The sequence below is a fragment of the Halichoeres trimaculatus genome, unplaced genomic scaffold, assembly GCF_033239565.1.
Source record: "Halichoeres trimaculatus isolate MK-OKI-2021-1 unplaced genomic scaffold, fHalTri1.1 fHalTri1_scaffold_10, whole genome shotgun sequence".
NCBI lineage: Eukaryota > Metazoa > Chordata > Actinopteri > Labriformes > Labridae > Halichoeres > Halichoeres trimaculatus.
The window spans coordinates 19,039,453-19,060,581 of NW_027437187.1; the positions used below are offsets into that span (position 1 = coordinate 19,039,453).

Below are 21,129 nucleotides of genomic sequence, written 5' to 3' on the forward strand. Positions count from 1 at the left end.
TGTCTCAGTTTGTGCACTCAGAATATCAGACAAGATGGGTGGTGTTCCTGGAGATCAGGGCAGCTCTCATGTCGGCCGATCAAAGCGAGCAGGGCTGGCGCTACAACGTTCACACGCAGCTGTGTCTTTCCTGGGGTTGCACTTGGGCTGCGTGTGCTAGACCTCACGGTGGAAGTGCCTGTAAATAAATGGTTTTGTCACTGTGTTCACACATTCCTCTGCCCAATAGCTCTGCTCTGGTTTATACCTCTATTAACACAGGCTGTCATCCTCACAGCTGACTGCTGGCATCAACTCTTTCACAACACAGTCACAGACTTTACAATAACAGCACAAAAACGCTGTTTAAGTGACAGTAAGCAGCCAGGAATGAGCTACATTAGCTCAATAAGTTGTAAAGAAGCTGTTTGATTGGATTTATTGGCTCTTTTAGTCTGACTTGGAAGACAGGAGTCAAACGTCTCTCATCTTTCAGTTAAATGAGAAGCTGAAGCTATGTAGTCAATGCTTACTGCCAAGAAACAGTCAAGTACAGTCCATTATAGCCCAGTGCAGTAAAACACAACTTGTGGTTCATTTGTTTTTAAATGAGAAAAAAAAAAGATCTCTAGGTGCTGATCCGTAGATTTGGATCAATTAGAATCAGTCTATGTCCCCCCATTTCTACTCTTTGTGCTAAGTTTTGTCAGCCGTCTTCTCAAACTCCTTGATCCAGCATCACTCATCATTTCTTTTCTGAAAGGATTCAAAAGAAGAGATTTGGGCTGAGGTGTGAAAAGAGGATCAGAAGCCTTGGGAAATGACAGCAGGGACATCGGATGAGAAAGACGGATTGGAGTAGCTGTGATATGGTCTCCTTCAGGAATGTGAGGAATGCCTAAACCTCAGAATTCAATATTTGCTTTAGATGAAATGATAAGAACAGTTCAACCCACCAAAAAAATGGGCGGCTAACCAAAACTACAAGTCCAGGAACACACTCTTGACAGCAAATTAACCAGCCAAAAGTTGCATCACACACAGTCTGAAAGCGACAGACAGTGATTACATTCTGTTACCAAGCTAATGCCATGATCATACAGCCAGCCAGTCCCCTGGGAGAAATCTGAGCATGTTGCTTTCATTTGACCTTTGTCCTTGGCATCAGCACCTCAGAGTCTCTTTGCCCAGCACTGCACTGAGCATTATTTTACAACCCTGTCATATTTCACTCTTTTGGTTTGTGGTGAATGGGGTCAAGGGATCTGTTTATGTTCACCTTTCTCCAAAAACATCTTTCACCACTTTCTGCTGCCTGGCAGTCTGATACTTGAGATTGAAAAGGCCCGCTAAAGGTGAAAAATGAACCGGCAAGCTAACTAATAATGAATCATTCTGAAAAGAAAAAAACAATGGCAGAAAAGGAAAATAGTGGATTTCCGTCTGGCTGGTCTGACATTACAACGATGTTTGACTTATGGTACTTAGGGAGGTGAACGACACAGACCAAAACACCTTACTCAGAAGAGTGAGAAAGAGAGAGGAAATTTCATTAATCACAGTACAGTCAGAGGGCCTGGTTTGCAGGACGTGTTCTTGAGTTCCTGAGGTCCTGGTTTGTTTGTGGGTCTTTGGAATAGTCCAGGGGAAGAAAAGTTCTGTGTATGGGTGGTCAATTAGTTTACAAATTTCAGCTGTGACAGAGAAAATCTCCTCAGCCTCTGCCCCAAACTCCCTCCTTCTTGCTCTGACCAAACCACAACGTCTCAGGGAGCAAACCTCATGCCGTGATCCCCAAACTGTAACATAAAAACGTTCACTTGATTCAGTCCAACCTAAATCAATAGGCTCACACTGATCACTTTTTACATCTGGTAACTGGCAGCACTTTTCACCCCTTTTCAGTTTTCCATGCGTGTGACGTGCTCTGAGAAGCAGACCTCCACCACTCTGTCACTCTGCTTTTTCACTTCCCCAGGATCTCAACATGCTGCACATCCTTTCCAATTTCACGGCGAGTACTTTTGCCTCTCCAGACGGATCACAGTAGCTGTGGGAGCCAAATAACAGCCGCACAAGCAGACTGAAAACAAATCTGAACATGGGAAAATGTTGTTTTCTGACCTTGATATAAAGAAGGGTACGGAGAGCTGTCTCCTGATGTATTGATACTACAGATGATAAAACGCTGCCTTGCAACATTCCAGATTTCAAATCATTGCCGATGGACTGATTCTTGACTTTTACAACATTTCCTTGACGATTGGGGATGGCATAGCTGCAGTGGCGCACACACACACACACATACATTTATATAAACAAACAAGTGTTGATAGAGTAAAAACACACGCCGTATCATACCCTACTGCTGTGGTTAATCTGGTGATTAACACTATAATCCATCATCTCCAGTAATGCAGTGACAGCCCGCCCACTGGGATGAAGCAGCTGACTGATTTAGTGTGAAAGGTTTCATTATGCAAAGAACTTTAGCAACCCCGACTATTACCCCACATTTTCCTGTACGAGTAGATGATTTCTGCCTAATGCATCATCACGTAACAGGATATAAAGCTCTATCGTAGAACGTTAACAAAGGGCGTGATGAGATCTAGGAACACTCATTACACAGAGGAACACCAGAATCCACCTTCACCTGTTTTCATTTCACGCCTGCGCAGTTCTTCATACTCACATTTGCATTGTCTGTCTGCCTTGTTCTCCATCTTTCCCCTGTAAGCTGTAAAATCTGACTATTCGTAAATCTTTAAAATGAGGGTGAACGAGTTAACTTCCCTTGAGTTAACTAGGTGACCTCCCTTTGTTTGCTTCTTCTGATGCCTTTGGTAATTTATACTCAGAAAGGAGAACTGCAGTGACATTCGTTTTAAAATCTCAATATCATATATCGTCTTGTGAGGGACTGTTAATCCATGTTGATCCACTGAATACTGTATGTAAAGGGTGGCCGCTGAAAGGTTATTTTTAACCACATTATATGCATTCATAGATAGGGATGGGTACACTTCACATCTGAAACAATACAGGACCTTGTGATGATCCTTTTGTCCTGTCTGCAGCAGATTGCAGTTTTATGCAGGATTCTGGAGCTGTAATGCATTAATTTCACAAAAAAAAAAAGAAAAACAGGTTAAGCAGGACAGGAAGCTGGGCATGGAAACCAACTAAAATGCCCAAGGACAGTCATAATAAAACAAAGCGTGTCCAAACTAGATCCTATTTAACTAGACCACGGCAACAAACTGACATAATGAACAGAGCCAGACCAAAAGTGAACAGGCTGGTGGATCTACAGCCAAAACAAGAACAAGGAGACATTCAAAAATGGATTGGGAAGTATTTGGAAATCATTCAAAAAAATTATCAAAAATGGGTTGCAGTGCCAATTCTGCAAGGTCAGTCTAGCCTATCACAAGCCGTCAACTACTATGCAGATCAACACTCAATGGTAGGCTTAGTCACCTGAAGAAGTAAGTTTAATTATCAATGTGCAAAGCACAACAGCCCTCTCCATTTCTGTTAACAATTTTAATTAGTGCTAGGCAAGTTAATGCGTTATTTTCGCGTTAACCCGTCAATCTATTAACGGCGTTGAATATTTTATCGCACATTAGTGCATGTTGCTCACATGCTTTTATTTTGTAAATGTCTGTTGCTGACTGCGGTCGAACCGGAAGTGAAATTGGCAGAAAAACACGATGAGTAACCAAAACAAGCATGGAGAAGAGGGGCAACGCCACGGAACTTAAAGGCGCTCACCGCTTAGTGTATCAGTCTGCGCGCACGGCGTGCCAGATATGAACAAACGCAGGTAGTCTGCCAGGACGAAGAGACACGATGAGAGCTGGAGCCTTATTTAGCTGTGTTTTTGTGTGAAAGTAATGCGCTGAAAATTCTCTAAATAAAGCATGAATGCAGACTGATATCAGATTTTTTCAGTGGGAGTCTGTTTATTTGTGTTTTTGGTCAAGTAAAATATGGCCCCGTCTGAGTGCAGAGGAAACCGTGTGAGGAGCAGGGAGGGTGTGTTTGGTGCGAGTGCCCTGGGCTTCTGCTGCACAAAAACACTGCTGTAGGGGTAATTTCTGCCCTAAACCTTGTGATAGGACCCAACTTGTTCCATCCCGGGGTATCACTTTAATGCCCTGACAGTGGCAATAAGCTTTAATTTTGTATTTACATTTTGTAAATTTGATTTGCACTAAATATGTGATTTAACTATTACTGTATAACAAGTACTGATTTAGTGTTTGCATGACAGATGTTATGACACTTTCACAATGCGATTAATTATGATTAATCAGGGAAATCATAAGATTAATTACAATTAAAAATTTAAACCATTGCCCAGCCCTAATTTTGATCTTTAATAATAATTTTTGAATAGTTATAAGCATATATTGAATAGCTCTTTTGCTAGAAATGCCCAATCCTGATCCCTATTCATGGATCTATACCATTATATGTTCACATCCCCTTATTCAACTCCACAGCACCCATCCATATCTCTGTGACTCTGTGTACGTGCAGAAGATCGTGCTGATTATAAAGAGTGCACTCTTATAGATTTGTCCCACTGCGTGTATGCGTGCCAATTTACATGAATGCGTTTGTGTGGAGTTCAGGACAGGAAATATAAAGGTTGAAGGGGTTTCTTGAAACAAAGGCTCCACCACATCTCTGCTTCTCCACGTGAGTCCTTCCCTTTCATACTGGAGGCGCCAACGGCTCCTGTACACATTAATATAATGCTTAAGAGGGAACATCCTGGAGCTGCCACCCCCACCCTTTTGCCTTCTATAGATGTTTTGACCTACAGTGCATCACATGAGCTGTTTGTCTTACAAAAGCAGATTTCAGAGTAAAGCTATTGTGCCTGTTCCAGAGAAGTGATGAGCAGTGCTGCTGGTCAGGGTCTGGTTTTCCTCAGCTATGACCGTAAGGGAACTGCTGATTCCGCAGGGACTTACCGACCATAACAACTTCCAAACCCTCATTGCTGTTTCACAATCTTATCTCTGTGAGCCACGTCTTATAACATGTATCTCCCGTTCCTATGTGTCTGTTGCCATCTTTCATCCTTCCAGTATTTTCATGCACTTACTCTGTTTAACAGCCACCACTGAAAATTGAGTCATAGCTTCCTGACGGCACTGTTCAAAGGTCAGCCCTCCTACTCTCCCCCTTTTCTCTGTGTTCTCCGCCCCCTTTCCTTCTCTCACTTTTGGGAGGCCCCTCATCCAACGCGCCCTGCACTGCATTCCACAGGCAGTGGGAGCACCTTCAATCACTACACAAGCACAGCAGACCACCACTTGCAGCGGCACGCAGGGCGACCGAGCCCCCGGTCTCAGCTGCCACCAGACCTCAGCACCAGGCTCAAGTACTGCCAAGGAGGGCTTTGATTGGGGAGAAATTGCAGTGTAGCAGCAACAGAGTCTGTGTGATGACAAGGAAAAAGCAACTGTTGCTCTCAAGGAGTAGAGTGATAACTGCACAGCATTAGCCACCTCCGAGCTGCTGAAACCAGTCCCAAGTAATACCCTCATGCCACAGTGGGGCCTCTCCTGTCTGTGCTGGGGGGCTAGCAGCTGCAATAGTGGGGTCCTGGGCTCAAAGCACCTTCTCGTCTGACCTGCAAATCCTTCAGGTCTCCAGTACACCGACACACAGCTCCAGTTTCATCTTCCCATGGCTCCCAAGAGCCTGAGACCTACAACAACAACGTTCTTGTACACAGTCAAATACCGCAGCACTGCAAATGTACACTGATGCAGTAAACAGCCAACCAATCTACTTGTCGGCAAACAGAAGATTAAAAACATGCCAGTGTGTTAGGCTCTTAAACGCACTGTATTGAAAGAAATGTTTGATATCTAACCTGTATCAGATTCACTTTGACACCCTCACATCTGCACTGCTGTCTTATCCTGGATCTTTGGTGGGTTTCTACATTACATCGCTGCTGCTCCTCACCTGAAGACAACACAGATTGCACTAACATGAGAAAGATGTCAAAATATTTTTCACAACTTTTAATATTGAGATAAGACACACAAGCTAATTATCACAGGTCTGGACAAGGTGTTACATTTCACCACATTTATTGACCTGTGCCATTCAAATTATCAACTAGAACCAAGTTATAATAGTTAACTAAAACGAAACAAAAAACAAAAACTAAAATTTAAAATACATTGCAGTTAACTCAAACAAATAAAAACTAGAAAAGAAAACAAAAACGATAAGTAAACTAAAACTGTATCTTGTATTCACAAAACTAACTGAAACTAACTAAAATGATAGACAAAAGTCCCTTAGTTATAGTTTTTGACAATATTAATAGCCTTTATGATTTAAATTAATACGACACATTTTCCCAACTAATTTTAAGACAGTTTTAGGCAGTTGTCAGTGCCGCACAGCACCATCATAGCAGCGTATAGGGACGAGCTTGTTTACTGCACTGACTGGCTGTGCTGCGATAAAACGTAGTGGAGCAATGAATCAGAGCATCTGTAATAGTTTAATTGTTACAGAGTCCAAGTTTTTATTGTATTTGAGTCTGCCTTTATTGTTACGGAGTCCAAGTTTTTATTTATTGAAACTCATATTATATTGTTTTTTTATAATTTATGTTAATATTATTTTTATGTAATTTATGTCAACATTATTTTATATAATTTATGCTTATATTTTTTATACTAAGTTTATATTATTTTCATGTGTTTAAGGCAGCAGCCAACATTTCGGTATCAGCATTGACTGAGCAGGGAGCACTATGTTGGACTTGAAAATAAACAGTATGACAAAATATTTACTCTGACCTTTTTGAATCCTGCACCTGGTTAATAAGGTATGAAAAAACTAAAACTAAACTAAAACTAAGCCTTGTTGCAAAAATCAAAACTAAATAAAAACTAGAATGCCTGCTCTAAAACCTAATTAAAACTAAATTGTAATGGAAAATGAAATGTCAAAACTAAACCTAAACTATAATGACAAATCCACAACTATTATAACCTTGATTAGAACATCAGCAGACTGCATCTGGTTCAGAAACCTAGAGTAGTCAGGACTTGGTGTGTGGAAAGGTTATGGTTTGTCTTTCTCACTCCATTTGGTAGAACTCCATTGTTAGTCTCCAGTCATGCTCCATGTTGTGATTATCAATGCAAACATCTGGAGGGACTTATTCAAAGATTCCTATAAAGAACCTAATGGGCTCTTCAACCATTTTTGAAGACTGATTAAGAGCAGTTTTAGATCTTGCTCAAATCAATGAGCCCCATCTGTAATCTATTTACATTTTCACTAAATTCGTTATCTACTTCTCTTTTTCAGTAGGGGGGGACTTGCATGCCCTACAGGCAAATCTGCAGAATTTTGGTTTTATGGCAGGTCAAGATCTTTTTAATAACACTGAGGGCTTCTCCACCACTTTTAAACACGTAGAAAACGTATCCCTAAACCAAAGACAAGTGTTCTTATTATCATGTATGCAAACAGGCCCACTCAAAACCCTTGCACACCACGTGCAACATAGCTACATGGTAAAGTAGCAGCAGGTCTCTCTTTTAAGGCCTGTTTGCCTCCCAACACTGTGACCCTCATGTTTTACGGGAAAAAGTAACTCCGTGAACTACATTGGTTACAAATGGTTTCCAAGCGCCGTAAAGTTGACACCTGCCACTTCACACCCCTCTGAAAACACGGCTGGATTATAACAACCGACTACAAAGGAAATCGGTCGACCGTTGGTTTAGCTACATTAAAATACCTCAACTTAAGCAAACGTTAAGGTTATTTCACTCACGTCACCACTCACCTGCTCCGACAAGAGTTGAGAAGCAATTACGGATTTCAGCGTAAGTTTTGTGTAATGTAAGACTTATTGAAATTTTACATCGTTTTCCGTCTTACGTTTAATTGCATACCTGCTTGATTTTGTTCGACATCAAACAGAGTCGTTTTCACCTTCTTAGAAAGGGTGTGTTCTTGACTTTGGCCACTAGATGTCACCAAACGTTCCTGTCAAATGATGCTGCATTTACGTGCTGCATTTAGGGTTGAATTTTTGAGAACTAGTTTTGGAAAAATAAAAAGAGCGGCAATCTTGAATGGATGATAATTCATCGGGCGAGATTTACTTTAAAGCACACTCATTGCCTGTCAATTTTATAACTGTCAACTAAAAATAGATGCCAACAAAGCACTTTAAATTGAATTAACTGACAATGTTACATAGAAGATGCATGGGATTAGATTCGTACTGACTCTACAAAGTCTATGTTGTCCATATTGCTGTCTTTGGAAAATCTGTAAACAGCAAATTATTTCATCAGACAAGATCATCCAGCATCGTGACCGTCCTGACTTGCCTCTGAAATTTCCTACATTTCTTCAGAAGCTGCACCAACCCCGGAAATGACTGCATAAACACTGGACAGAGACTTTAGCACGTAGCTGTAGCACAACAACTCAACCACATGCAGTTAACCTGTTTGGGAATGCATATAATCTGTATTATCTCAGATATCTGCGCTGAGATGGAGTTGTAGCCTGAATTTAACTCTGAGGTATTCATCTCAAACCGGAGCGTGGGCTTCACGTTGCAATTTCGGTGACAAGGGGTAACGATATCATGACTTTGTTTACTGTTTAAGCGTAATTAGCTTTTTAGTCTTTCTACGGCAAGATTTTTTCTGAACTGCTCATTACTCGATGCAATCAGTGCGTCAGTATATTATTCTGATAAGTGTTAAATTGATGTTAATCAGATCTTCTGATAACGATGGCTTATGAACCTAGATGATCATGAATCATTGTGTTGATTCTAGATGCAATACAGTCTGTCAAAATAGATTCACCGGCTCAATTCCTCCGTCATATTTACAATTACAACCTGCTCGGTTAAGATTTATTCTGTTTATTGAACCGAACTATCGGTCCTTTTGATTTTTGCCTAAACTGTGACACCCAACCTCTAAGTTTTTCTTCCGTTTTAAGATATGGTCTGACTGCAGCAGCATCCGTAAAGATGCACAGCCGGCTGCAGGAGTTGAAGAAGGAAGAGGAGACTCTCCTCAAAATCAAAGTCATGCTTCAAGACCAGCTGAACAGGTTGAAGGTAGGGAAAGAGCGAGTTCTCTGTGTGTATTTGCTCTTTTGTCTTTGTTTAAGTACCTGTTGTTCGTAAATATCAAAACTCTGTGTTTCAGTTTGAAGAAGGGGCCTTGAAATCTATCATCAATGCACAAAATGAAGAAGGAGCCTCTCCACACTCGCCCCCAGAAATGGAGGTAAACCAGCAGTGAACAATTACGTTTTGATGCTCAGATTTTGACGCTTTTTTTGCTGTAGTTTACACTTTTGTTGGTTTAATTGACATGTCATGTCATGTGACATGAGAATCTTTCTTATATAACTATTACACTGATTATCTATTGAGTATTGCTGAGGATGTCACAGTTTACTAGCTTACATAGCCTTAATGATGATACTAGCTATGTTCTCCTGATATTTCAGCATAATTGTTTGCAAGTTCATTAGAGTTGTATTAATGCCATAATATAGAGGAGTATTCTCATGTATCAAACATTGCATGTACAGCAGTAACGGTGAATGTTTATTTTGATGACTCTGAAACACATACCTTTTGAGGAGGCTTGTTTCTTGCATTGTAAATATATTAAGTAAATGATTGACATGTTAATACAGGCAAAGCACTGAACATAATATTAGCTAAATTAGAAAATTCTATATCAATTGTCTCCTCTGACATTCGTTAATATTTTTGTACTCTTGTGCAAATAATCCAGCTCTTATCAGCTTCACAACACATATACTTAATGAAGACATAACTGCATTATTGCAATAGTTGCATAATTCTGAAACTGATAAATCCAGATTTCTGTTATTGTATCATAAAAAGAGTTTGCTTTTACTCTTATAGCTGTTTACAAGAACACTTGTTATTAGTTGTTTTCCTGTTTTCAGGTTAAAATCAACCTTGATGATGAGACCGAGATCAACCGAACCAAACTGCTGCTGAATGCCGCCGTCGATTATGATATGGAGGAGGAAGAGGAAGATGAGGAGGAGGAGGAGGAAGACGAAGATGAAGAGGAAGATGAAGGAGATGAAAATGAGCTGGAGTATGTGCCTGATGAGGATGAGGATTACTGAGATTCTCAGTGTTCATGGGGCTTAAATATGTGCACCTCAAAATCAGAATCCAGTGTCCAGATGTCTTTGTTTATATGTTTTGTATTTTCACTTTGGAAGTTTAATTTATTTGAACAGGGTGAGTAACAGTTGCAGTGTAATAATTTTTGGTGCTACTAGTATCATCTTTTTTTTGCCTGATTTCAGGCATGTTGTCAGGATTTCAATCTATGTTAGGACTTGTGTCAAAAGTTGTGAGCCAATTCTCGCAAAATGTTGTAACACAGTGTTATTAGGTGCTTTAAGCTAATTAGACATTCTGTGCATCTGTAGGATTGGCATTGAAATGTATGGCTGGGCCATATTACAAGGTGTGAGTGTGTTTCGGTGTGTATGTGAGAGAGAGAGAAAGATGGGAAGAAAAAGTGTGTGTGTACTATGTGAGAAATTAAACTGTAAGCACAAAATAAAATGTTTTGCATTCAGGTTCACCTGACTAATTTTAACAGCAGACTCTACTTGTTTTAAACCAGGTTGCTTTTAATGAGAAAACATGACGATTTTAGATAGATAGATAGATAGATAGATAGATAGATAGATAGATAGATAGATAGATAGATAGATAGATAGATAGATAGATAGATAGATAGATATAGATTGATATAGATTGATAGATTGATTGATGGATGTTTAATGGAAGTTTGAGGATTTTGAGGTTTCCTCCCCAGCAACTCAATTTGGGTCATACTTGTGCAAAATTGTCCCTCTCTAACCCACCCAAATGTGTAATAATGCAGTGCAAACACTTTCCACCAGCAAACCATTCAGCATTTTCTAAACAGATAAAACAATACAGCAAGCCTCACAATAAGGCCAGCTTTCACACTGACAGCAGGGACAGCTCTGGAGAAGGGTGGTGCTACAGCAGGAAACATACAATAGAGTGTGCCCCAATAGATATATACAGCTTTCTACATGGTCTGCTGTTCCAGGAGAGCTCCCATTCACCGAGGACTTTGGCCTAGGATAAACACCTGATGCAGATGAACACTTCATAAGGTACACGGGTAGGTTAAAATCTTATGCAGTTTATTTCCCACAGTAAATGAATGTGTTGGCTTAGTGAGGGTTACAGATTTCATACAGATTCAGAAATTAAACAAAAGTGAGTGAAATAACTGGAGGGGAAAAAAGACCAGATGTAAGCATGGCAGTAATTAATTCTCAAAAGAAAATTAGATTTTTTAAAAGGGTGTGTGTATGACCGGAATTCAACTTCCAGATTCACTCCAGTGTAATATCCAGATTAACATCCACTGTATCACGCAACAGGCAAGTGGGACTTCAGTGGTGAAATGACATGAGAAATTTAGAGATTTAAAACTTAATTGTGAGAATCCCTTTTTTTTTTAGCCAAATGGTCATCCCTAAACCATGTGAGGATGACCAATGTTAATCTAATAATCGACACATGCTAAAATCTGTTGAACTCTTTACATTTTTATGTTTAGGTAGTGGAGGGTTCAACAATTGTCATGTGACTGTGCCCTGTACACATATCAACCTCTCTGACATTAACTTTGCTTACATAGGTGAAACCACAGTTTGTATGGGATCTGTCAGCCTCAGCACGATGAGATCACACACCATTGAGTCTGAAAAGAGGGGTATTTGGCTCTGCAACAGGGATGTGGGATCCCCTGCAGTCTATGACATTAGATGCTTTCTGAGAGCTCTGTGATAGTCAATTGTAACCATATAAAGAATTTGTTATTGATTTAATGAGTAAAAAAAGAGGTCTGTTTGTGACTGTATATGCAACACATCATTGTCATTGTGTGGAGCTGAAGGTTCTACAAAGCAAGCCATTTGTTTATTTTGCACTCTTCAGCCACAAGGAAATCCAAAGCAGTTTACATGAGTCTCTAAAAAGGTCAGAGAAAACAAATTCAAAGGTCAGTCTCTATCTGTGTGCAGACATCAGTGAGGAACTGGAGTAGAACCGGACAGTGACTGTGCTGCAGCCTCAGGAGTACCATGCTGCCCCGCTGTGCACTCAGTGTGTGTCATGTGCTTATGTTGGTGCTGTGTTTGTCTTCGGCTGAGGACTTCGACTGGACAAAGAACGACCACGGCTCCTTCTATTATGGCACTTTTCCAGCTGGTAAGCAAAACTTTGCTCTTGTTTGTCACCATTAATTAACGGGTGATTTTTTTCCCTCAAAAATGTAATCATGTGTTGATTATAGATTCATTTAACTCAGAGTCAAGTGGTGGGGCCTTTCTTTTTTTAGGATTTTCATGGGGTGCCGGCAGTTCAGCCTATCAAACAGAAGGAGCCTGGGACAAAGATGGAAAAGGATTGAGCATCTGGGACGTGTTCAGTCATAAGAAAGGCAAAATCCTACAAAATGACACTGGGGATTCATCCTGTGAAGGCTACCACAAAGTCAGGGTAGGTGATTATGGGGTGTTCAGATGCATAAAGCAGTCAGAAGTTGACCAAATGTAATGATGTAACTCACTTTACTTCATTGTGTTTGTGCAGGATGATGTTACTCTGATGAAGGAACTGAAGCTTAACCACTATCGGTTCTCTATATCCTGGCCTCGACTCATCCCTACGGGTGTAAAGTGTGAGTAACTGTTAATTCAAACACATGGGAACTAAGGTATGATCTCCTTGATAACTGCACTTCATAACTTCTTTATAACCCTTGCAGCTGACCATGTAAATGAAAGAGGAATTCAGTATTATGATGAAATGATTGACCTCCTGCTGGAAAACAAGATAACTCCCATTGTGACTCTGTATCACTGGGATCTCCCTCAGGTTGGCATAAAAAAAAAAATTTCTCCTTTTTTGCTCTCCATTACTAATCTTTTAAAGACATACCTTTTTTTGTTTTTCTAGGTCTTACAAGAGAAATATGGTGGATGGCAAAATATAAGCATGGTCCACCACTTCAACGAATTTGCCAACCTGTGTTTTGAAAGATTTGGCAACAGAGTCAAATACTGGATCACTTTCAACAATCCATGGGTAGGTCAAACAGAGATTTTATTAATAGATTTGACCTGCAATTTTATTTTCTACTTAGAGCTTGTATAATTATGTGTCTCACACTACACCACGACCTTCTCCACACCGCAGTCTGTAGCTGTTGAAGGCTATGAGACAGGTGAACATGCTCCTGGGCTGAGGCTGAAAGGTACAGGTGCCTACAAAGCTGCTCATCACATCATCAAGGTAAGAGCACTCACACACACAGAGGAAGTGGTCAAACACACTTGACTCTTAATGTTACACTGAGGAACAATGTGATTCATATTTAAATACCTCCTTTCACAGGCACATGCCAGAGTTTGGCACACATATGATTCCCAGTGGAGGGCGAAACAAAAAGGTAAACTGAGACAAATTCCTGAGGCTGTAAGATAAATCATTTACCACGTCTGTCTTAGTGTCAAGAGGTGCTGTTCACATCCACAGGTCTGGTTGGGATCTCTCTGTCTGGGGACTGGGGAGAGCCTGTTGATCTCAGCAACCAGAAGGACATAGAAGCAGCTGAGAGATACGTTCAGTTCTACCTCGGCTGGTTTGCAACACCTATATTTCATGGAGACTACCCTCAAGTCATGAAAGACTTCATTGGTGAGCTAAAACAGTGAATCCAGAGGCCGTATTGATGAGTGAGGCTTCCACTTATCACTTTTTCTGTTTTCAGGAAGGAAAAGTGTCCAACAGGGCCTTGGCATATCTCGTCTGCCAACATTTTCTCCCCAAGAGAAGAGCTACATCAAGGGCACGTGTGACTTCCTCGGTGTTGGTCACTTCACCACCCGCTACATCACCCAAAAGAACAACCCATCAGGTCGCAGCAGCAGCTACTTCTCAGACCGTGATCTGGCTGAGCTGGTTGACCCAAGATGGCCTGACCCCGGGTCTGAGTGGCTCTACTCAGTGCCTTGGGGTTTCAGACGCCTGCTCAATTTTGTCAAGGTAAAGTATGGAGACTGAAGATGATCTTAGCACATTGTAGTCATGGTCCAAGTCATTGTTAGTACTTAATACTTGTCACATTTATTTGTTCCTTGTCCAGACTCAGTATGGAAACCCAATGGTTTTTGTGACTGAGAATGGCGTGTCTGAGAAGATGTTGTGTACAGAGCTGTGTGATGAGTGGAGGATACAGTATTATAAAGACTACATCAATGAGATGCTGAAAGGTGAATTGAGTCATAAAAATAAAAGATGTCCATCTCTTTGTTTACCGGTGGTTAACAGAGGGTGAAAATTTGATCTAAATCCAGCTTGATTGTGTTCCCTGTGTCATTGCTCAGCTATCAAAGATGGAGTCAATGTGAAGGGCTACACTGCCTGGTCCCTGCTGGACAAGTTTGAGTGGGATGAAGGCTACTCTGAGAGGTTTGGCCTGTACTACGTAGACTTCAGGAACAAAAACAAACCTCGCTATCCCAAAGCTTCAGTTCAGTTTTACAAACGCATCATCAGCTCTAATGGATTTCCTAATCAGAGAGAGGTAAGAGGCACTTTATAATCCTTTCCTGGCATTAAAGCTGAAAGTAAACTTCTTCGGGAGTGATATGTGATTATGTTTCAAACCCCAACAGGTTGAGAACTGGAGGAGAAAATCTGTTGAGTCCTGCTCTTCTAGCAACCAGCTCCTTGCTGCAGGTTGGTTTGGCTTTGTATGTTTGTGTCTATATCTATCAGTGATCAGAGGTTAAAACTAGCTGGGGTAAACAAATAAAGATTCTAACATACAAAAATTATACATTTTTTTAAAATCTCAATTTGACTTAAATACGTGATGCCGTACTTGCAGCACCTCAGTACAAGAAAAAAACAACCAAATTAATAGCATCATCTCTAACGGAGAGACATCTTCTTTGTTTGCCCCTCCAGCTAGAAGAAAATCCAAGGAACATGCAGAAATGGCAAAGGTTTGGCCAGTGCATGATGAAGTTTAGAATTTGAGGGTATATGTCTTCCTTCAGTGTTATTTTCATTTGGTTTTTGCTTCTGATTTTGCACTTTTCAAACTAGAATAGCAGAGTTGTGCTTTCACAGTTTAACAGAAAGAAATGTATTAAAAACAAGCTTTTCCTCATTTTGCAGTGTGGAGTTTCTGTTTGCTTCACTCTAATTTGCATTAAAAGTAGCCCTTTTGTTTTCATTGCAGCTTTGCTACGAACTCAATAAGCATGAAGCACATCACAGCCCATGGGCTATTTCAAAAAGCAGGATTTTATATTTTGTCAGTTAAGAGAAAAGCTGTTAAACAGTCTTCAGTGAATCTAAAATGAAGAGGAAAATGACATTGTTTTTCATGGTTCAAAATGTGACAGAAAATTCAAAAGATTATATCTTCAGTAACCTGTAACCTGACAATGGTGTAAATTCTGCTTTCTGGAATATTCCCCATTAGCTGCATTCAGTCCTCAAAGGGTTAAAATGCCATTGATCAACTCTGAGTACTTTCTTTTTGTTTTGTTAGAGGAACAGCGGAGTACTGCTGCCAATATTCTAAGACTTATTCATGGTAAGGAATCACTCATGCTTATTATAAATAAAGATTAAGGATTTGATCGAGGGAAAGATTATTAACCCTTTGAGTGCTGTGCTCGAGCATCACTACGTCACATGCAGTGTATAGACTCACCAGTTATGCTGATGAGATGTTAATGTGTGTGTGTGTGTGTGCGTGTGTGTGTGTGTGTGTGTGTGTGTGTGTGTGTGTGTGTGTGTGTGTGTGTGTGTGCTCAACAGACCCTCTGACCAGCCACATGGAGATGGTAACTGAGATTGTTGTTCCCACTGTGTGCACACTCTCCATTCTGCTCAGCGCCATCTTCCTCATGTTCCTGCTGCGGAGGCGGAACTAGAGAGGAGCTCTCACAGTGTGCATGTTTACAAAAATAGACATAATTTCACTCCTATAGTAAATGCCTACTTCATTTAATAGATTGTGTGGAAATAACTATACTATTTCAACTGAATTTTAAGGGAATTTGTGGATTCCTTTTTTTGATGTGAATACAGTTTTTGCTGTAAAAACTTGTTACAATGAATTTAGCATCACATGAGTAAACAGTGTGGATAGCCCTGCAACATGTTGGAGTTTCCTACGGTTTATTGCTGCGTTATAATACCAATTAAAAACGCCTTTTTTGATCTACTGGACTTTGTGTGTCATTACAGCTCAGCAACATCTTTTGAACACAACATTAAACAGAGAAAAGTCATCAGAATAAGATGCAGACTGGAATGGAAACCTCATAACTATGTCACACATACAAAAAAATTAAGGTGGTTATTTAAGGTATACAAGACAACTACAGTATGTACAGGAAATTTGATGGTGTTCCTTACACAGTTATTAATGTAGAATAAGGTCAGTTCTTTTTCATATTGCATTTATAAATATTTATAGACTTGTGAGGTTACCAAAGCTGACAACAGACATCTGTTCTGCTCTCTGTGCAAATTCATGCAAAGCTGACAAGACTACAGCACACCATGGTGGAGAAGAAAGCCGGCTCCTCACTGTCCCCGTTCACGGTTTCATTTGGGAAATCTAAAAAAAAAAACAGACCAACAAAAATAAAAATGTATTGACCCTTCACTGGGATCACATCTTCTTTTTAAAAAAAATGAGTATGAAACCAAAGTACTCACCGGTGTCAAAGAGGACATGGTCAACCAATGGTCTATCACTGAGCTGTAAAGATGTCCTGACCTCTCGTGGTCCGTGACCACTGGACACTTCAACACCCCAAACCACTGGGTGCTCTCTGTGGGATACACAAAAACAGGAGGATGAGATAATAGCTGGGTTTAAACTCCTCAGTTTTCCCCCAAATGTGCATTAGAGGATCTGGTCAAAAGTGTGCAGCTGTTCACACTGTTGATTAATGCATCCAATAAGAGGGAAGCATCTAGTGAATACTTCAATTTAACCATTGAAGTTTCAGCCGCATGAAAAGAACAAGGTGGATTAAGCTTCATTCAACATTTATATCAATACCCCTTTCATCTACTGTTTAATTATGAAGAAAATTTTTTTTGTTACTACAAAACATATCTCAGCATCTTTCCTTGAATTAGTCGTCAAGCAACTAGAGTGCAGAGTTTTCTTTGAACTTACTTTTGGTAAAAATGGCTGATCAACGCTGGTTTAATTTGCAGTTTGAATTCATGCTCCTCATCATAGGGTTGTGTTTTGTAGTGCTGCAAACATGACCTGGAAGAAAGGAAAGAAATGGTCCACTTTAATGCCACCTTCAAGCAAATTCAGTTAGTACAACTCACTCTTGCTTGGAAAAAGCCAGATAGATTTACTGTGTGAGGAGGAAGAGCCGGTCATAGGGCAAACCCAGGAAAGTACTACAGGTCAGGATTATTTCCAGCAGATGGTGCAGTTTTCTGAGTCGGACCACTTGTTCCTGCAGATCAACTTCCGTGCTCAGGTAGTAACACTATCAAACAATTTATTTAGAATCAAAGTCTTTATAACAGTCAGCACTAAATATAACAAAAAAAGAAAGTTTGTAAAGTTTCCTGTAAAATAGTCCATGGCTTACCAAATGGTTTAGGGTTGTTAATTCTTCACCTGGTGGGAAAAAATAGAGGCAAATAGTTCAACTTTAAGGCAAACTCAGTGCTTAGCAAGCACCATGTCTAGAGGACATGGCAGGTTAATAATGCTCGGTACTAGGCTACCAATGAGGTAGTTGATGTAATCCTTTCTCATCTTGTCCAGACCCATTTCCAGCAGCATGCTGACTGGAGTGACACCTGTGAGAGACACATGATCGATCTGCCCGTGGTAGGACTGCAGGATGAGCTTGCTGAGAGAGCTGCTGCTGTCTCTATGAATCTGGAATAAGCAGAGCAAAAAACACTGCTTTGTACAACTTACACAACAACTCACATTTTTCTCATAGGGACAAGTGTTTTCTTGTGAGAATCACATCATACCCAGGGTTTGATGTCACCGTATCTGAGAGCTTCAATGACCAATTTCAGACAGTCTCCAATGTCTTGATATGAAGTCACACCTGCAATAGATGAGGAAATAGTTGTTGACTATTTTCAAGGATAAATCAAATGTTATCTTGTCTTCTTCAATGGAGACTTGACTTACTCTTTCTCATCCTCACCCACAGCTGCTCCACAAAATCCAAATCACCTCTTTCCAAGAGAGAGTTGTGAATTGTAGCATCAGTCTCAGTCTTTGGCTTTGATGACTTTGAAAAGGAATACAGTAGCATGAAAGCTGTCTGTTTAAAAAAAAAGGCTGAACTCTAAAAATGTCTCTTGATTTTACAAGGACCATACCTCTGCTGGTTTTGCAGCCTGTTCCTGTAGTGACTTGGCAGTGCTCTGAAGCTCTGAATTGAGAGCAAACAAAGGAATTAATTTTAAGAGCACCTGTTTTAATTCAATAATAGCCAAGGTGTGCTGATTTAACATTGCAGATACCTTCGAGGAAGGCTTTTGTCAGACTTACTGCTGACATGCTTTCCAAAGGTTCCATCCATTCTGTCTCACCAGTTCTCAAACCATCAGCAAGGGTCTAAAATTACAGGATTCTGATTCAGTTCAGTTTATTGTATATTGATTGCTGACATTCATTTCATTTTATCAAGAGACACAAACCTGAAGAAACTCCAGCTCCCTATACATCTCGTACATTGGGCTCCTCATGTCTCCACTGGCAACTTTGATGTTCTGTATGTGAAAAAATAAATGAGTAAACACAGAAAATTTGTATTTGACATGCCAATATAATTTTGGAATTATTTTAATAGATTAAATCATCTCTCCATGGTAAGGAGAGAGTATGTATATGCAAGTTACTTCTGCTTACCAGGTTTGCTGTAGAAGACAAGGGTGGGGTCTCTAGGATACTTTCAACATGGCTCCATTTGAAATCCACAGTCACACTACTCTGTGACTCAATTGTTGTGTTTTCAACTACAGTGGAGCCAAACAAGCTGAACCTGGCACTGCCTTTAATCACCATCTGGAATGGATAGTGGATAAGGATTAACTTTCACTCTTACTGACAGATTTAAAAAAAAACGGCACACTGGCTTACCGAAGATGGGTGATGCCTTTTCTTATGCTCTTGTTTGAGCTCATCCAGGGTTATGAGAGAACTTCTGTCCACAGATGAGCCTGATAAAATTTGAGTTGGAATGCCACAAACATTTATTCACATACAAGTTATCGAAACAAAAATAGTTTAGACAGATTATTTTTTCAAAGGTGTGTTATTCAAAAAGGTTTCAATTATCCCTTACATACCTTTGCAGTTAACAGAGTATAACTTGACACCAGACACTTTGTTGCCCATGCTGATGGTTTCAGCTCCAAACCAGGTTGTTCCAGCTGGATCAGACATGTCACATCGCAGCCACAGAGGGCGTAAGGCAGGGTTGTTATCCAAAGCTGACACACTCGTATTTTGAGATAATGTGTACCAAGATAGCAACTGCCTGCAAAAATAAAAATCGAACCACATTTGATTTTCATCTCCACTCTGTAAGATGCACATGTTTTATAGTCCTACTAGCACTGGGTGCATTTAGATTAGGTCTGATGAACACTGATTACCTTGCTTTAATTACTGTGAGTGGCTGTGGTCCCATTTCGGTCTGGAGTGTATTAGTTTTATCATCATCATCATCATCAGCATCTTCATTGGTGCAGCTTGATGCTTCAGCCATGTCTTGATCATCACATACATTTATTTTTGGGACCTTGTAAATAAAGAGTAAAAGAATAGATATACAAACTGCAACCATCTAAAGGGAGGTGTATTATATGGTGAACAAAACAGCACTTATAGTAAGGCCATCAAAGTAAAATCACACTCTGTAGAGTTTATAAACTGTAAGGCACAATGTGAAAAATACCAACTCAAGATAAACATGTACAAAAATCCTCTGTCCCTGGCGATTTACCATAAGTAACAATAAACTAAGATAAAAGCTGATGTTAATATGTGAAACAGTAACACTATGAGTATTCCTCACTTCTTTTTCACAGATGAACACTGGCTGGTTGCCACAGAACAAACTCAGCACAGGAATTCTGTCCCCGTTCATCTTTAAAATCTTGATGTCCCCCTGCAATACAACAGATGTGGTATCAACATAATTATTCCGCACCCAGTTTCGTCCGATTCTACAATCATCGGAATGAAATTACCTCATATATGCACGGATCCTTGCTTTCCTCATCCTGGATGGACCTAAACAACGGAACACAACACAAATGCGAAAAGAGAAATGCAATGCAAAGGGCTGCAAGTGGTTAGTGGCAATTGAAATCAACAGTGAAAGGAACTGTTCATCTTGGGACCAAATAAAACGTCCATTGCCTCACGTTAATTTGACATTAGCAAAAAGGCTAAAGCATATAAATGTTAATCAGATGTACACTCACCGAAGGGTAGTGTGAAGCTCCTTGGCTTTCGATATTACCTTTGAGCACATCTCAAAACGACTCCAGCTCAGTCACGGAGAAAAAAAGCGCCGATAAAAGACAAACGTGATTGATAAACTTTTACAGACTGCTCCAAAGTTTGAGCTGGCTCTGTTGATATTTTGACAGTCGCGCGCTCGCTAGGGCTGTGATGTCATGAGGTCAGAGGTAATCACTTTACCATATTAAAAAGTAAAAGTTGAATATTGTTCAAAAATCAGAAATGACTTGGGGATTTCTCAAAAAACATCGTGAAAAATATAACTGACTGTTTGAAAGAAATATTAATTTCGGGAAAGTTGTTCACCCATACGGCCCTATTACACCATTCCACAGTCTGTTGGCCGAACGCGCAGCACGGCGTAAGGAAATAGTCCCATCTGTAGAAAACAATTTCAGGGGGAATTAGTTATTTCTTCACAGTATGATTTTAATTCACATTC

General features: G+C 40.1%; 3 protein-coding genes across 4 annotated transcripts; 2 read left to right on the forward strand and 1 right to left on the reverse strand.

Annotated features, from left to right (window-relative positions):
- The first annotated feature begins 8,421 nt into the window (after positions 1 to 8,421).
- On the forward strand, positions 8,422 to 10,649 carry snapc5 (small nuclear RNA activating complex, polypeptide 5). 2 transcript variants are annotated; one of them, XM_074677424.1, is made up of 4 exons: positions 8,422 to 8,633; positions 9,010 to 9,130; positions 9,222 to 9,302; positions 10,000 to 10,648. In XM_074677424.1, exons 2-4 carry the CDS (start codon positions 9,041 to 9,043, stop codon positions 10,186 to 10,188), a joined length of 360 nt encoding a protein of 119 aa, XP_074533525.1. In that variant the 5' UTR covers positions 8,422 to 8,633; positions 9,010 to 9,040; the 3' UTR covers positions 10,189 to 10,648. The 2 variants fall into 2 exon arrangements, with proteins under 2 accessions (XP_074533525.1, XP_074533526.1); XM_074677425.1 differs by having other exon boundaries at positions 8,426 to 8,579; positions 10,000 to 10,649.
- Positions 10,650 to 11,080: 431 nt separating this feature from the next.
- On the forward strand, positions 11,081 to 16,077 carry lctlb (lactase-like b). The gene is made up of 15 exons (XM_074677421.1): positions 11,081 to 11,234; positions 12,145 to 12,331; positions 12,462 to 12,622; positions 12,716 to 12,803; positions 12,891 to 13,000; positions 13,082 to 13,210; positions 13,322 to 13,417; positions 13,520 to 13,574; positions 13,661 to 13,822; positions 13,896 to 14,170; positions 14,271 to 14,397; positions 14,512 to 14,711; positions 14,803 to 14,866; positions 15,690 to 15,734; positions 15,962 to 16,077. Exons 2-15 carry the CDS (start codon positions 12,205 to 12,207, stop codon positions 16,075 to 16,077), a joined length of 1,755 nt encoding a protein of 584 aa, XP_074533522.1. The 5' UTR covers positions 11,081 to 11,234; positions 12,145 to 12,204.
- Positions 16,044 to 20,829, reverse strand: zwilch (zwilch kinetochore protein). Its single transcript, XM_074677420.1, has 18 exons — positions 20,648 to 20,829; positions 20,411 to 20,453; positions 20,236 to 20,328; positions 19,814 to 19,959; positions 19,505 to 19,695; positions 19,296 to 19,375; positions 19,065 to 19,220; positions 18,854 to 18,925; positions 18,677 to 18,770; positions 18,533 to 18,585; positions 18,339 to 18,441; positions 18,173 to 18,252; positions 17,915 to 18,071; positions 17,776 to 17,804; positions 17,534 to 17,670; positions 17,340 to 17,435; positions 16,871 to 16,986; positions 16,044 to 16,769 (listed from the first exon to the last, which is right to left on the reverse strand). Exons 1-18 carry the CDS (start codon positions 20,695 to 20,697, stop codon positions 16,681 to 16,683), a joined length of 1,785 nt encoding a protein of 594 aa, XP_074533521.1. The 5' UTR covers positions 20,698 to 20,829; the 3' UTR covers positions 16,044 to 16,680.
- Between the last annotated feature and the right edge of the window lie 300 nt (positions 20,830 to 21,129).

What these genes read in the sequence shown, in the direction of transcription:
- snapc5 (XM_074677424.1), top strand. Translation starts at nt 9,041, where the DNA reads ATGCACAGCCGGCTGCAGGAGTTGAAGAAGGAAGAGGAGACTCTCCTC. An exon ending in ACCAGCTGAACAGGTTGAAG is followed by an intron (nt 9,131 to 9,221) that starts GTAGGGAAAGAG and finishes TCTGTGTTTCAG; the next exon opens with TTTGAAGAAGGGGCCTTGAA. An exon ending in ACTCGCCCCCAGAAATGGAG is followed by an intron (nt 9,303 to 9,999) that starts GTAAACCAGCAG and finishes TCCTGTTTTCAG; the next exon opens with GTTAAAATCAACCTTGATGA.
- lctlb (XM_074677421.1), top strand. Translation starts at nt 12,205, where the DNA reads ATGCTGCCCCGCTGTGCACTCAGTGTGTGTCATGTGCTTATGTTGGTG. An exon ending in CAACCAGCTCCTTGCTGCAG is followed by an intron (nt 14,867 to 15,689) that starts GTTGGTTTGGCT and finishes TTGTTTTGTTAG; the next exon opens with AGGAACAGCGGAGTACTGCT. An exon ending in TATTCTAAGACTTATTCATG is followed by an intron (nt 15,735 to 15,961) that starts GTAAGGAATCAC and finishes TGTGCTCAACAG; the next exon opens with ACCCTCTGACCAGCCACATG.
- zwilch (XM_074677420.1), bottom strand. Translation starts at nt 20,697, where the DNA reads ATGTGCTCAAAGGTAATATCGAAAGCCAAGGAGCTTCACACTACCCTT. An exon ending in GAGCTTCACACTACCCTTCG is followed by an intron (nt 20,454 to 20,647) that starts GTGAGTGTACAT and finishes TCCGTTGTTTAG; the next exon opens with GTCCATCCAGGATGAGGAAA. An exon ending in GACAAAAGCCTTCCTCGAAG is followed by an intron (nt 18,586 to 18,676) that starts GTATCTGCAATG and finishes CTCTCAATTCAG; the next exon opens with AGCTTCAGAGCACTGCCAAG.